Raw genomic sequence first — 15,664 nt, 5'->3', positions numbered from 1 at the left:
TCGCACATAAACAATAAATATTCATATTAGTTTTCTATTTGCTTCCTTACTAGTTTTGACTTTAAGTGAGAAGAGAAGATGATGATGAATGCATAGTGATGTACAGGATTGTACTCTTGTATAAGATAACAAAAGATTTCCCACTCCCCAACTATAAACAGATTTCTCCAAGGAATATTGGCTCAGTGGTACTTGTGTCCGTGTGTGCAGTGTCTGTGAAAGACTGCATGTATAAGTGACTGCATGAGTAGTAAATGTTTCTCGTCTAACACCTGTCACCAACACTCAAATTAGGAACCAAATGAGCTTAGTCTGATGTGTTATGTAAGGACGCCCAAGCATCTGTTTATTCAAATTCAAAGAGGATGAAAGACTGGCTTAGAGTTTTTGAAGCACCTTTTTGTAGTGCTTAAAATTTTCTTCTAAAAAAATCCTATCTCATACCTTTTGAAAAAATATGACTTGTTGCATTGGACTGTCTGCTTGCTGCTTGGATAAACCTTAATTTATCATGCCGGGGTTTTATTTATACTGTACCCGAACATATTTTGCTTGCATTGTGTCCAGAATTCACAAAAGTTTAGGATTATCAGTTTTACTGCAAACATAAGGTGAAACAGATCTAATAACTGCTAATAATCTAATAACAGTGTGCCCCTCCTGCACACTGTTGGCAGAAATGTAATAAAAAGCCAGTGATGGATAAACAAACAGGATCTCAGATGGCTTAAATTAGAATGAGAGTCCTTTTTAGATTTTAATTACATGCAATTCTGAGCGTCATATTTTTGCATGATCTATTCAGCGAATGCAAAGTCCCTGAGCCAAGCGATAGCTCTTGTCTGGCTATGCTGAGGGTGTGCAGTTCTCCACTGAGTCTGTGGAGTGGGCAGTCTTTTAAGATGTGATGCATAGTTTGCTCTGTCCCACAGGAACAAAAAGCCTTGCATTGATTCATTATCTATTGGAGAATCTTCACACTGATTTCAAAAACCTATAACAGTCTTCTTTTTGATATTTGTGTCAAGTGATGAAGATTAGACTACTGTATGTCATGGTTTTCCCAACGCCAGACCAACAGTGTCTCAGTTCTGTGTAATGGGGTATTCAGAGTGGGACATTTCTTGTGCTTGCCGAGCACATGGCAGATGGTGTGTAGATGTGTGTGGTGTGTCGTGAGACAGGTGCATGCTGAAACAAAAAGTCATTCCAGGTCTTGTGATTGAAGGGCCAGAATGACTGTGACGCTTAAAGGTTGTTTCATTACTACTGTTCTTTAAGGTGTCTTTGATCTCTAGCAGCTTCCTGATTAAAACTGAAAGACATCTCTTAATTGCATTTTGGTTGCCCAGGTCTTGTGTTTGAAAATTGGCAACCAGCTTATTTGCCTTCTATGAATGAATGGAGAACACTGTGCAGGATGTCAGAACAGTAACAGCATTACAGGATGTTGCAAATCTAAAGCAGTTCCACTGGCAAAGGGCAGCGTATCTAATATTATGGTCATTGAAGTTGATTTGAAGATAAAGCCAGAGTCTTGTGCAGATGTTCTCTTTAATGAATAAAGCAGGCTGATTCTTGAGTGCTACTGAGATTTATTTTCTCAGAGTGGTTAGGGCAAAACTGTGCAGTGCAATGAACTGGAAGGGCTGCAGTTTCAGTGGCCCTGTCCTAGTGTGTAGAACGTCTGCTTCTTAATTATTCCACTAATCGCATGAAAACACATTCATAACAAATGGACTTTACACTATTTTCTTTCGCAAGGAGCTATTCTTGTGATGTTTTTCATCAGAGCATTAGTGTCTCCACATATAACAGCGATATTCACTCCTGATTCTGGAAGGCAGCAGCTCACCAGCTTTTATTGGTAACCTATAATCCTCTTCAATGAGTATCAACCAGGAAACAGTGGTAATATAAACCTGGTCAATGACTAGCTGATTTAAATGAAGTCATTAAGAGTAAAGGGTGTAATGAAAACCAGGCATAGATATCAGTGCCCCACACAGTAGATCATTGTCCACTCAGCAGAGCTCTTTGAGACTAGATCATAGACGTTTACGTTGTGCTGCTTACCCTTTGTCTCTTTGTGTGGGGAAGAGATCATTACATTCAGTAATTTAATTATCAAATCATGCAGTTGCTAAGAATAATTGCAAATTATTCTTTTAATTTACGGTCTTGGTAATGCTCCCCTGATTTTGTATTTGTTCAGGGTTAAACATGGCTGAAGAGAGAAAAATCCAATACACTGGATATAACAAATTCATGGCAGGCGTGTTCATTTACACAGTTTATTCAGTTCCTTTTACTAAGAATCTAACACTACAAAAGTAAAGTGTGTGATTAGACGCAAACACAAACGAGCTGTCTGGTCTTGGTCAAAGGATTTGTTTCCAAACAACTTGACCTGGCCGCTTTCCAAGAAGAAATGACTTTGATTTATAACTGTGTGGCCAGAGGTTCCGCTTAATGTGTTTATTGTATTAAAGCAGGTTTCACTCTTAAGAATCTGAGGAATTCCATTGTCTCTGGGGCCTAGGTATTCCTGACTGGAATTTGCAGGAGGCATACAACAATCTACTATTTTTACTCAGGCCCTTAATAATACCTTGTACTTTTTTAGGATATTGTATAACTGTGTCTGATAAGAGAGGAGCTGTGGAAACCAAACAGTGTGATGTTCTGCCCTAAGAGTTAGGTTACAAGAGTTGCTCACTTAGATTTTCAACTAGGCCTTGGATTTAGGGAAACATATAAGTAACATACAGTATACCTTTTAAAGAAAATGTGCAGTTCTTGTAGTCACACCCGAATAACTGAGCAACAATTCTTAATGTACAAGGAAGAATCACTGTTATTGCAGTACTAGTATTTTAACACATGTATTGCTCTGGATTTCAATACTTTTTTCCGAGTGGAAAACTAAAGGCAGACAGCTTTCTTCCAAAACAGTTTCTATGCTGTTATATTTTACTCCATGTGTTAAAAATGAAGACTTCTCTCATCCTTAATTCTTTACTCATACTAGGAGTTTCTCAAAGCCCAGAGAAGATACTGGCATTAATATATGCCTTGTGTATTTAACACAGCAGCATAGTCTTCACTTACACATCAACGTTTTGGAAGTGCTTAGTTATAAATATCATAAGGGCAGTGTTTTTTTGTCTGTTTGTGCAAGTGAGTAGTTCTTGTGCATTTAATATTTTTTTTGCTCAGACGGGCCCACAGAGGTTAATTCAGGACTCCAGTAGAGAAATCAAACAATTTGCCATACTTTCAGAAAATCCTTTTAAATGAGCTTATCGTCTTAATCGTGAAAGGATGAGTATAGTATATTAAGAGGTATCATTTTGAGATTTGGACAATTTAATAAATTCTATCCACATCATAACTCCATGAAATACTGTATCTAGGAGTCTTTAATTACTTCTGGATCATGCTCAGTGACAGTTTAGTTGAGGATTTAAAGCTTATCTTGACATGATTGCTCATTCATGATCAAACTACTCTTGATCAAAAGCTTTATTTTTTTACATTTTCATGTTTTCTTTCTTACAAACTGTAATGATTTCACATCTGTCCCATGATGTATAGAACATCTACGAGGGAAAACTCTGTACTAAAACATATACAACACCATCTCTAGTTATCTGTCGGGAAGGACACACATTGTTCAGTAGTATTTTAAAAGTTATTCTGCGACTCTGTCTGTGCTATGCCATTGAAACAATCACGTGATCTTACATCATCTTTGGGACCAAATTAAGTTCATGGTGTGCCTCCCCCGAGAGGTGATCAAACACAAAATGTATCACTGCTCAGCTTTGCATAATTCAGAGCAAAACGATAACTGTGAGTACAATAGGTATGGGTAACATCCATCCTTGCCGCATCATCACCTGAGAATACCTGCTTTATCCATAACCAAGGTCTTATTTCAGTGATGCATTGAAACCTGACACTGCCTTTCTAAGGCAGCTGTTAAACGAACACTGCAAATTATATGGTGTGAATTCAGGTAGAGGGAAGGACTGCGTATTGAATATCCTGCTGTGTCAGAAATCTTATAACCTGTATTCAGGAGGCAGTCTAAATCTTAGGCGCAGAACCCACTTTCTCCCTGGTGATATTAGGCCAGTCACCGGTTTTGTGGCAAAAAAAGAAGGAAAAAACTGTGCAGAGCTCAAGTGCTGCCAATTGGTTTACAAACTCAGCTCCTAGCCTTGTGAGCACCAGGTCAGCCCTAGTTGTCTCTGCTGAGAGGCCAGACCAGGGCCTTCAGTCTGCTTGTCCATCTCATTGCAGCAGACAGCCAGAATGGCTTCACTACCGAGACTCTTGCCCCAATCATCAGCCCTGATGTACAGTACGTGCACTTCATGTGTAACGCTTGCTTTTCATGCCCCATTCATGCAGTATGCTCACATTCCCATGGTGTGACTTTTTGGTACAGCATAGGCTGTGTAAGCAGTGAAATCCGAGCAGCAGATCAGATGTTTTCTCACCCTTGGATATGTTTAATATCCATTTTACAATCAAAGATGGGGGACTGTACACAGAAGCGTTGTGTATAAAATTTCAGACCACTTTGGAGAAAAATTGAATTTTTCATAATTGTCCAGACAAAAAATGTTTTTTCGGATTTAAATTAACAGATTCTGTGACTGATCATACTTTGCTGTGTTATCTTGTTAAGCAGTGCAGTGTTCAAGTCCTTCCCCTGAGAGCTAATTCACAAAAGTGTGAGATTCCCCAATCTGAGAAAATGAGGGCAAAAATAATTTTTTGATATGGATATGTCAAAATTAAATCCATTCCATTTGAAATCGATTTCATTCATCCAGCTCTTTTTTGTTTTTGCTAATGTAATTTTGCTTGTGCCTTTAATATTATATCAATAATTGTGAACTAAATTTCAGCATGAAAACGTCGCTACTGAGAAAGGGGATGTCCAGGACAGCCCCTGCCCCACGCGCCAATGAAATGTGTTTTTAAGGTCTGACCTGCAGATAACATCTCATGTTGTTCGGGACCCTTATAAATAACCCAGCACCCTGTGCTGCTCTCTCACAGCTCGCACAGTCAGGTGATATCTTCCTGCAGCCGCTCAAGCGTACAGCACCAGGTTTCTGCACAGGATCGCTGCAGCCTCCCCACCACGCCTTCAGGATGTGGTAAATGCTGTTACTGTAGCAGAACCTGTTGCATGTTCACCAGCCGTTATTCCCAAGAGAAAGGGGAACGACCTCAGTCCTGAGCCAGGACGTGCAAGTTGATCAGGGTCTGCTGTGGCACACAGGACTTTACACAGCGCTGTTCCAGGAAGGTTTTAGTGAGAATGAAAAACGTAGTTCCTAAAAAAAGCATGTGTGGTGGTGGTGGTGGGGTGAGGTACTGCTCTAGTGTAAACCATATGTTCTTCTCTTCAGATTTGCAGACAAGCTGCTGCAGAATTGAGGGATACTGTTCTGTCTACTCAATGCTGTTCATCTGATTACCGGTGTAAGACAATAAAGCGATTGCGACTGACAGGGAAAATAACTTCTGGGTCATGTTTACGTCACTGATATTTCCATGTGTAACAAACCCCTCAGAAGACATTTTTAATTTACTTTAATTGCTTTAACAATGTATTCCTTCTTAGATTCCAGGAAAACCATGATTCACTGTTGATCCTCAAGAAGAACAGAGTCGATTTTTTTTTTGCCTTGCTAATAACTCATGCAAATCTCTTCCAAAATAATACACTATGAACTGTGAAACTAGTTTTTGTAAAAAAAAAATAGCAAACAACTTGGCTCTTTGTTGTACATTTTTTGTACTAATAACGTTGCTGAGAAACGAAGGCTAACACTTTCGGTGAAAAGGTAGATAAACCCACAGTTTTTCAGGGACAGCGCAGTGCTTTCCATCTTGTTCAAAACGAGAAACACACCATAAACACTCGCTCACAGAGCAGTTTGAATGGTGAAATGAACAGCTTCACAGGGCCATCCCCACCCAGAAAGTCACCTGCTAGTGTGATTTTGTCGTCTCTTTGTAATTGTTTCCTCCGTAGAGGCAGTTCTGTCATCTAGAGCTGAGGAGAAATGGTGATATTGAGTACAGCCAGTACAGTTTCAGACCATAGTCAAGCTTAATGAAATAAGCCCCAGTATTTGTTACAGGGCACTGTAAATTTGACTGTAAAGTCTGTTGACTAAGTAATGTCATTGAAAGATGAACAAACATCCCAATAAAGCCATCATTGCCATTACAGACGGCACAAAAGAGGAAACTGAGCTGTTCGCATAGCTGGGAAAAAGGTTAATTTAACTGCCGAGGAGATTCCATAAATACAGATGACAAAGCGACATGTGGAAGTACATTTGGGATTTAGAAGGTGAAGGACATCATGTTCTCCAAAGGCTCCTCTGTATTCAGGCTGATTTTGTTCTAATGTTTCCTATTGTCTTTGCAAAAAAAAATGGCAAAAAAACACTTAGCAGACAATAGGTTGTGCAGGAAGGGAATCACAGTAAAAGTCATGTGAGTAAAACAGTCACTTCCCCTTCTCATCGTGTGTCATACCGTAGCACTCAGTTTAAGGTTTTTTGACGGAGCGGTCTTGGAAACAAGAAGTGAAAAGATATCAAGGCCCCCCCCACCCCCACCACTAAGTACAGAAATCATGAAATAGCTGTAAAACAATTCAATAAAATGTTTGTGAACAAATAGAAATAGGTTTAAGGCAATTGTATTGGTTTAATTAGACTGGATTCGCCTCTGTCAATGTCAGCTAGATAAACTGAACTCTCACGCTTCAGGAGATACAGGATGGATTGCTTTCTAAGTGTTGTAAAAAAAAAACATATACCAGCCCCTAAAGAAAATGAAACAGTGAGTAGCAATGATAACAGTGTTGCAAAGACGGCGCTGTCATATACATTGTGGTAACCCATAGGCTTCATTTGCTCTTAGCACCATGCAATCTTGTGAAAAGGTGCATTTATATCAGAGTGATTTGTATGCATATGACTTTATACTTTAGGGGAAAAAAACGACCTCCATGAGTAACTGCTAACAATAGTGAAGGTTTGTATTCTCTGCAATTAGAAATGTTTATTGTGGATATTTATCTGTCTAGACAATTGTAAATGTGTAAATAATGAAAATCATCTAATTTGATCAGCATTGGTAATGTCTTTTCCTGCTGGTATCAAAAGCACACTAATGTTAACAAAGTGGTCAAAACGTTGGAAAGCAGACAATGAATGAAAATCACATATCACTGCGTTAAGTTTACAAAATGTTTTTTAATATAGTTCAGGTAGGTAGCTGTGTCAGCATGCATAGGCTGCAAAGGAACAAATAACGTTTTATTCCATGCTGAAAAGAGAAGAAAAGAAACACAACCCGAAGAAGGCTCCACAGCCAAAACGTTTTGTTTCTTTTCTTCTCTTTTCAGCATGATTTTTAATGGTTTAAGTCAAACTAAACCAAAAATTAGCAACAAGTAGGACAGTTTAACCACATATAAAAGTAGTAACACATTTTAAAAAAGGTATTTCCAGTTTATTCTTCATGTTTAAGTGTGTTTGAAGTGCACAGGGAAAATTGGTAATTTAATACTGATAAGGGGTGAATACTCAAAATGGGGGAGATGTAATTAATGGAGTAATATGGGGATCTGATCTTCCCACCTGAAGAAGCCAAAACATTATTTATTTTCTTTACCTTTCAGCTTGGAATTAACTTTTATCTGTTCCTTTGCCAATTAGAAGGGCAGACATTTGGCAGATGGTGTTAATGTACATTTCTGCAAGGTTTTGTATGCAGGTAGTAAAGATAGAATTTATACATTTATAAAAATGGGAAAAGGTGAGCTAGACGTTTCTTAGCAAAAATACTTAAGTGTTTATGTTGATATATCATTTATATCTTCTAGACAGCGTGGGGAAGCAATTAAGAAGCCAAACAAAATGCTAGGATATACAGTTTAAAGCACAGAATTGAAATGAAGGGATGTTATGTTAAAATTGTAAATGCACTAGTAAAGCCTGTTCTAGAATATTGTGTCGAATTTTGTTTGGTCACATTATAGAAAATATCTAGCTGCTGTGGATACAGTACATCCTGGAGCTTAAGGGAATGCCTTAAACACACAGGCTTGAGAAATTTCTTAGTTTTGAACAGAGAATACAAGGTGACCTGATACCATTTTTTTTTCCCGAAAAACCTCAAAGGTATTGAAAAAGTTAACCCAGCCTGGTCCTCCAGACTGGACAGTTAAACATGGACAAGAGGACATAGATGGGCACTGCTGGGAAGAGTCCAAATAGAAAACCAACAACGAGAGGCCTTTCTTTACTCAAAGGGTTGTGGGAGTCTGGAACAACCTACCCAGCCATATTGTAGAAGCCAGTAACTTGAAATGAAATCCTTGGATTCTTTAACTACTAACCACAGCATCGGGCTAGATGGGTCAGATAGCCTGTTATCATTTACAGACTATTACGTTCTTACTCTAACATTATTGAATAGTGTAAGTACCACAGTTCTTCCCAACCAAATGCAGTTATTCGCTAAGAGTTTCACTGAATTCAGTATTTTAATTCTTTGAAGTTTAGAAGTCTTCTCTGCAACTTACTTGAAAGTCGTGCCTCAGTTTCACAAGGGAAACCGTTAAAGCTGTGGAGTTCAGGGGCTTGAAGTGTTCAGGTGCACAAGGAAGAGATGAAGCAAGATGAGATTGCAGCTGATACAGAGACTGAGTGAAGTTCTCAGAAGGAAGATCTGCCTTCCAGACAAACAGGTGCTCCTGGAGTCAAGACCTGCATGGAGGCTCTACTAATTGATGTGAAGTTGTCAGTTGACACTTTCTATTGTGTTTGTGGAGTGTGGTCACATCTGTTACACAGGAACTTTTTATATATATTTTTTGCTTTCAGAATACACTTCATTTCTTGTTATATTTACTTGTCCACTTGTTATATGCACTCTTTTCTCTTTACATTTATTTTTTACTTTTATGTTTATCAACTCTTAATGCTTTGATGCTTTTGCTTCAGTGAAGGTTTGTTTTTTCACTTTGTAAAAAATTCACTCAATGTGAATTTTATTTTTTTCCAAGGTTCACCTGGGTGTCAGTGCTGATATGCATAACCTTCTTTTATTTTTGATTATTGGTTTTAAAAGTTATGTTTACTTTTGTTCTCTCTTCAGAATTGAGTCACAGGAATGTCCCCTATTTCTCAAGGTACCATAATATCAGTGCTAAAGGTAGAACAAACCCAAAATCTTATAAACCTTTCACAGACAAAACAGACATGGAGTTTTACCATAACCGGTTACACCTTACATCTTTTTGTTCTGCCATCTTCCCTTGTTTTCTAATCACTATTGCTTTGTTGAATAAAACGAGTTTCTAATGGGGTCAGATTAAATTCCCAGCCTTTGCGCCTGTGTGACTATCAAATACCACAGCTCTAGCATGTCTTAATCCAAGTGTTCCACTTCCAGAGGATAAAGAATTCTTCTTGCCCGTGTGCAGTTAATGTGAGAAAGTTTAGCAGGGAATGGAACAAGTGTTTTCCTGTCAAGCAACAGATTGCGAATGCATTCACCTGATTGCCTTCTGAAAGCGTTTTTGTTCCTTGGCATTTTATGTCTCCTGCTTTGTGGAGACCCTCTGTTGTGGCACCACGCTGTATTCTGCATATGCCTGACTAAGGGAAATGAACACCACCTTTAGACATCACAGGCTTTTGTGTAGTGTCTCCTGGAAGTGAGGAGGAGATGTGTGATTAGTTCTTCTCTGAATAATAACTACACTCTTTTCCTGAGCTGTTCCTCTGTTCCCACCTCAAGTATACAGCTACATTGATCCCATTGTGGGTAGGAAGTCTTTTTCCTGTTTTAGCAGCAGTGAGTTAGACTGGGCTGCACAGCTCTGAAATGAGCTGTAGTATGGAAAGAAAAAAAATCCACATCATCAAAGGTGTTTCTTTATAATCTGCTTTGAATAAGATTTTGATTTGTTGGGGGGTAAGATAGGGTTACATTTTTATCATTGTGATACATAATACACAAAACAAATCTTAAGCATAAACTCTGAGCGTATACAAGTGTACTGCTCCTGTTTTTACCTTGAGATGAATGTGCTGATATTTGAGGCTATGGACATTTTTGCTGACCCACAAGCACCAAAGGTTACGTGAATCTCAATCCACAGGCTCTGTTCTCAACAACAGTGGTATAAGAGGAATCAAAATGCTTTAAAACACCGTTAGTTCACTGCACTTTGGAGCAGGGTTTGTTCCTCTTACAGTTGTTTGTAGACTTTTGCTTCCCTTAACCTCTACACACTCTTTTTATGCCTGTGTTTTCTGCATTGACAGACTTAAACACAGCCCTCTTGAGATAGGAGGCAGTACAGTACCTTCTGTAATTGGGAAAGGGTCAGGTCAAACCAGTACAAATATGGTCTATTTTTAAAGAGCTCCAGAGATTGAGACTTCAGATTGTGTCCTAAAAGTAAATGTAGTAGGGATATTACTTAAAAACAGACAAATATATTTTTGAAGGAATTTGTGGATGATTTTACTGCATCTAAGTATACCTCAGTCACCATTATATAATAAGGAAATGAAGGTGATACTTGAGATTTATTTCCAAGTCGGTAGCATTGCGTTTCTTCACAATCCCATCAAGGCAGGTAATAAGAAATCAAGATTTAGATGTACAGTGTGGTTGTGATTTATTATCCAATTAGTAGTCTTTGTTTTCAGTTAAGACAGAGCTTGTTTTAGAGCTTTATTGACACTTTGTGTACAAGAAGATGTACTTTTGCATGTGAAGGGTTAAATTGTTTTGCCGGTGCATTTTTATACGCTCAGTATCTGTTCTCTTAGGCCATACAGAATGCATGATTTCACTCAACTCCTTTCACCTGACTGTGAAAACCTTCCAATCAAGATTCAATGGAAAAATCTGAAAATGGCAAAGTGTGTATAGGGGCAGCAAGAAACAGCAATCCCTGAGTGGAGCCTTATGTTTTTGAGTTTATCACCGCACAAATTCTGTGAGGCCTGCAGGAGTGGCCTTCCTGTCATTCTCTTGTATCAGAGCTCCTTCACATCCTCTTCCCCTCCCTGACAAGGTGAAAGGTCAAGCTTACAAGGCCTGTACCATGCACGATTGTAATGCACTCTGTACACTGAGGACCATATACCTATGTTTAAATTGTTTTTGTGTGGGTGTTGAAGACCTTACACGCTGACCTTAAAAACCTGACTCCTTTAGAAAGCTGCAGTCAGGGTAAAACTATCTGGTGTCTTTTTGAGTGGGCCATTTGATTTTGTCAGCTTTAAATTCCTCAGAAGAGCAGAACAAGGCTGTTTCCCAGTTAGGACACATCTTTGGTGGAGGAAGACTACAGCATTTGGAAAAACAAGGGAGATGCATTTGATCCCAAAGCAATTGTTACTATCGGTACTTTCAGTTAAGAGACGTTTCAAAGTCAAGTTTATTTCCTGCCCATCGCTTCAGCAAATTTAGTTCAAAATTTTGGGAACACTATCGCTGCAAACTCTCCACAAACCTATGCTTAATTCGTGATTTCTCTTCTTTTATTCCACCCATTAAAAACCTGTAATTGTTTTATTGTTATCCCTCACCGTAAGAAAGACAATAGTAGTATTATTAAACTGGAAGAACAGGAAAAGAGCTTTACGCCACTAGAAACAATATTGTATGTGAGGATACTGGTTGTGGTTTCTGTTTTCATTCAGCTGTTGATAGTTGTTTTTTATAAATGGATAATATCTGAATACTACAATTATATGTATGCCCCTTTTATGTTTTTTCAGACTGATGTAAATGAATTTCTGCAAGTAAAAAAGATTTTCACAAGGCCAAAATAACAAAAGAACAGTACAACGCAACACCAACCTTCGCCCTCCATACCTTCACCCAGGGAACCGCTACACAGGAAGGGTTGGACCGCTCCAGCTGCAGCACTGCAAGCCTCCATTCATTCTCATCATACTGTAATGCCCAGGGAATGATGGATCTGTGGCTCAAAGCTAGCAATGACCCCATACCTATAGATAGAAATCACTGGCTGCCCATTTTGTCTGTTCCATCAGGCGGTCGAAACCTCCGTGTACATGGTATAAAGACAGGAAAGGAGCCGGTTATAACGGGGGAAGGAACGTAGAGGCTCCCAGGAAGCTCCCAAGCAGCCCCAGCCTTAGTTTTAGCTGTGGTGAGAACAGCCAGACAAACCCCTTCTGTCCCGCTGCGAGAGGCCAAGATCCAGGTGATCAACTAGTAGAAGTACTCTGGGAGAGTAAAGAATCTTTAGATTTTTTTAATGAAGGAAAAAAACGAAGAATCCAGGTTCCAGAACATAACCACAAATTGGTCACAACATTCCCATAACAAAGAATATTTTAATATGTATTGAAAAATGAGGGATATATTTATAGAAATAAAAATAACCATAGCATTGACTTTAATACATACAGTACACCACCTTGTCTGCTCCTGTCTGAAACCTTTGCTCTATCAATGACCTAGTATAAAAAACCTTTGGAACATGGAAGAGGATTATTTGTATGTTGGTCCTTCAGGTTGGTCTATTTTCCCCTGTAAGACTGTATAATGGTCCAGGACTGTAGAGGTTTTGCTTTTTTCTGTCAGACCAAAGAAGCACAGCTAAATAAGCTGATTTCCCCATTCCTTCCCTGCCTTAGCCCTTCGCTCTGTCACCGTTGAAAGCAGTGTAAAATAAATAAGGTGTATTTTTCCAAAACCATAAAAAGCCAAACAACTTTTCTTCCACTGTGTGTACATTTTAACCCTCCAAAGGGTTGAGAGCAGTGATTGAATTTCAACGCAATGATCTTTTCCTCTCTCCCTTTCTTCTCTTTCCCCCCCAGGAATCCGAGTTTGTGTGCTTGGAATTTGACGAGGCCAAAGTGAACCACGTTCTGAAGAAGATGGCGGAGATTGAGGAGAGCATCAACGCAATTACCCACAGCAGCTAATATTTCAATTGGATGCACTGGGACCAGTTAGTGTAAAGCTATTTTCATTATACTGTAATGGACAGGGAAAGATGGATTTGTAGCTCAAACTTGACATCACGCTGACCCCAAACCCAAATATGTATTTGGCTGCCTTGTGTTTTATTGCCTTCAGGGCTCCTAGAAAATGAAATAAAGTTGAACAGTTCAAAACAGGTGGTCGAAGTTAGGACTGGGCACTCTTTCCTGTTGTGATAGTGTGTGGATCTGAAATGATTTTGTTGGAAGGCGGGAAGGTCAATTCAGCATGGATTTAGTTGCTGGGAACTGCTCACAAGCCATGTTTATTCAATTTGAGGTTTAGACAATAATTCTAAAATGAAAAAAGAACTGTTTAAATGGATTCAGAGTATGCTCGTCCTAACTTCTAGAACCGAAAGTGCTGCCACATAAATATTTCACTAAGCCTCAATATTAAAAAGATCCAAAATGGCTATATTGGCAGTGGATAGTTCTGGTTGGGTGTATGTTTTATAAAATTAAAACCACTTAAGAGGTTTTGGAAATCAGCCCCTGCAATAAATTACATAGTTTTATGGAGCATTAAAGGTAGCATGGAAAATTCTGCCCTGTATTGTTTTTTTTGCACTTTGTTGGCTGTTAATGTTAACAACAATCTGTATTGTTTACCAATGGATATTGCAAATGACTGGTCCTGCGACTTTTTTTCTTAAACCATGACTAATCCAGACATTATCCGGAAATATATCTGCGTAGCATCTTGTAATTGATCCACCACTGTTAATTTCTGTTTTCTTCCGTTAGAGCTTTCAGATGGCCTTTGCTTTTACAGCAATAACTCTTATCAAATTAGATAATAAATGTGCACATCATTTGTAAAATAAAACCACAGGAGGAGAAATACAAAAAAACAATGCTTGGTTTGCACAAAATACATTCTTTGTGTGACCTAAAGCAACACACAATGTCAAAAAATATTCTCATACTGTTTAAAGACAAATGCTAACAGTGCAATTTTCACAACTTTCTGGAGTGACCCTTTCTCTTGGCATTTGAGCAAAGTGATCACAATACTTGCAGTCTTCTGTGAATAGATGGGAATAAGGTGCCAGATTTCACTATCCTTGTGTGGAATTATCATAAAAATATCAAGTGAAATCAAAGAGAGACACTTTTTTATTCAGTGTTAATGCAAACTCATTACATCTAGGTCTGTTGTGAGGAACTCTTAGATAAAGTTAATCTTTGTGCTTGAAATATGGACACTTCTAAATTTGTAAACAATTTTGAGTGGCACTCTTTTTTTGGCTCTTTTTTTTTACTGTATTGCCTTTCACTTGACAATAAGACATTCTCACATTCTTTCATCCCTCATAAAAAGTGTATTGGTTTTGTGAAGCATTTATCTGTTACCTTACTCGTGTGTTAAAGCAAAGTAGACTCTTCCTTTTACAAAGCCTTATTAAATAATAAGTCATCAGATTAAAATTTCTGATTAATAAATTCTTTTAAATAAAAAAACAACCGCGATTGATGTCATTCATTCAAACTCTACTGCAGTGTAGTGAGAACTAATTTCCAGTGATTGGTTTATAATAACACAACTGCCTGTCATTAGAATCAGCTGATTCTGTACTTTTATTGCCAATTTTCACTCAGTTGAAGTTCGAATGACAATAAAACATGTACAGATGCAAGAAACTAACCCTAAAGCTTACGCTTTAACCTTATTTAAAGTTTAAACAATTTTTTCTCTCATTTGTTTAATTATTATTTTATTGTTAGCCTTTTTATTCATTATTTTGTATTTCAAAGTCTGTCTGCAAAGAGGAAAGCCAAAATGAGTTCACAATAAGTTTAAAATAGTTCACAGTATATATATATATTTACTGTATGCAACAAATTTACATATCTGCTAGCTCCAATGATTTTAAATATATTTCAGCTGCTTAAGAGATACCTGCTCATTTTAGTGTTTAATGCACAGACTTCACTTGTGGCCGATCAACTGAGCAAAATGTGTCAAGATACTTTGAGAGAAATGTTGTGACACCGTAAACCAGACAAACAAAGAGCTGGACCCAGTAATGCAGATGTGGACACCACCTGCTGTGAACTGTGTGGGGGGAGAGAGATTGTCACCACATCTTGTGGTGCTAACAGTGTATCTGCAAAATGAAGGTTTCCTGTAACTGGAAGGGGCAGTTGAAGTATAGTCAGACCACCACACTGCTTTGAAAACTTCAGAGGTGCAACACCTAGGAAAGCATTGAGGTAAGTTACACAGTTAGAGATGGAATATTTCATTCGGTGGTGCTGCTAAAGTCAAAAGCCACAAAAAGTATGACTGTGTTTATGACTAGCATTTCTTTATCTCAGACATCTCCCTCTGCTTCTTGCTCTTTAAATTTGAGGATTGTAGATTTCCTGTGAAAATGATTGAGGTTGACGATGCCCTTAGCAAATCATTTTTTGATGAAAGTCTGTTACATATTACTTTATTAAAAGTCATGCCCTTCTTAGAACCAGACCATTCCTGAACTACAGTATGTCATTGGTCCACATGCAAACAGTACATCTGGTTCCACGTGGGCCAATGTTTTGTTTTTTGTAATTGCAAGAAGATATTG

The 15,664-nt window shown here is 38.3% G+C and overlaps 1 protein-coding gene across 1 annotated transcript in view; it reads left to right on the top strand.

Moving 5' to 3' along the window:
• commd1 (copper metabolism (Murr1) domain containing 1) overlaps positions 1-13,710 on the top strand; it is a 31,622-nt gene extending 17,912 nt beyond the window's left edge. Inside the window, exon 3 of the mRNA XM_006638609.3 lies at positions 12,927-13,710. Coding sequence (XP_006638672.1) covers positions 12,927-13,034 — 108 coding nt within the window. The 3' untranslated portion in view covers positions 13,035-13,710. The remainder of the gene's footprint in view (positions 1-12,926) is intronic.
• Positions 13,711-15,664: the final 1,954 nt, after the last annotated feature.

Source organism: Lepisosteus oculatus, chromosome 17 (assembly GCF_040954835.1).
Source record: "Lepisosteus oculatus isolate fLepOcu1 chromosome 17, fLepOcu1.hap2, whole genome shotgun sequence".
In the NCBI taxonomy this organism is placed as follows: Eukaryota; Metazoa; Chordata; class Actinopteri; order Semionotiformes; family Lepisosteidae; genus Lepisosteus; species Lepisosteus oculatus.
Note: the sequence above shows the minus strand (reverse complement) of the source record. Positions and strands in the feature narration are given on the sequence as shown.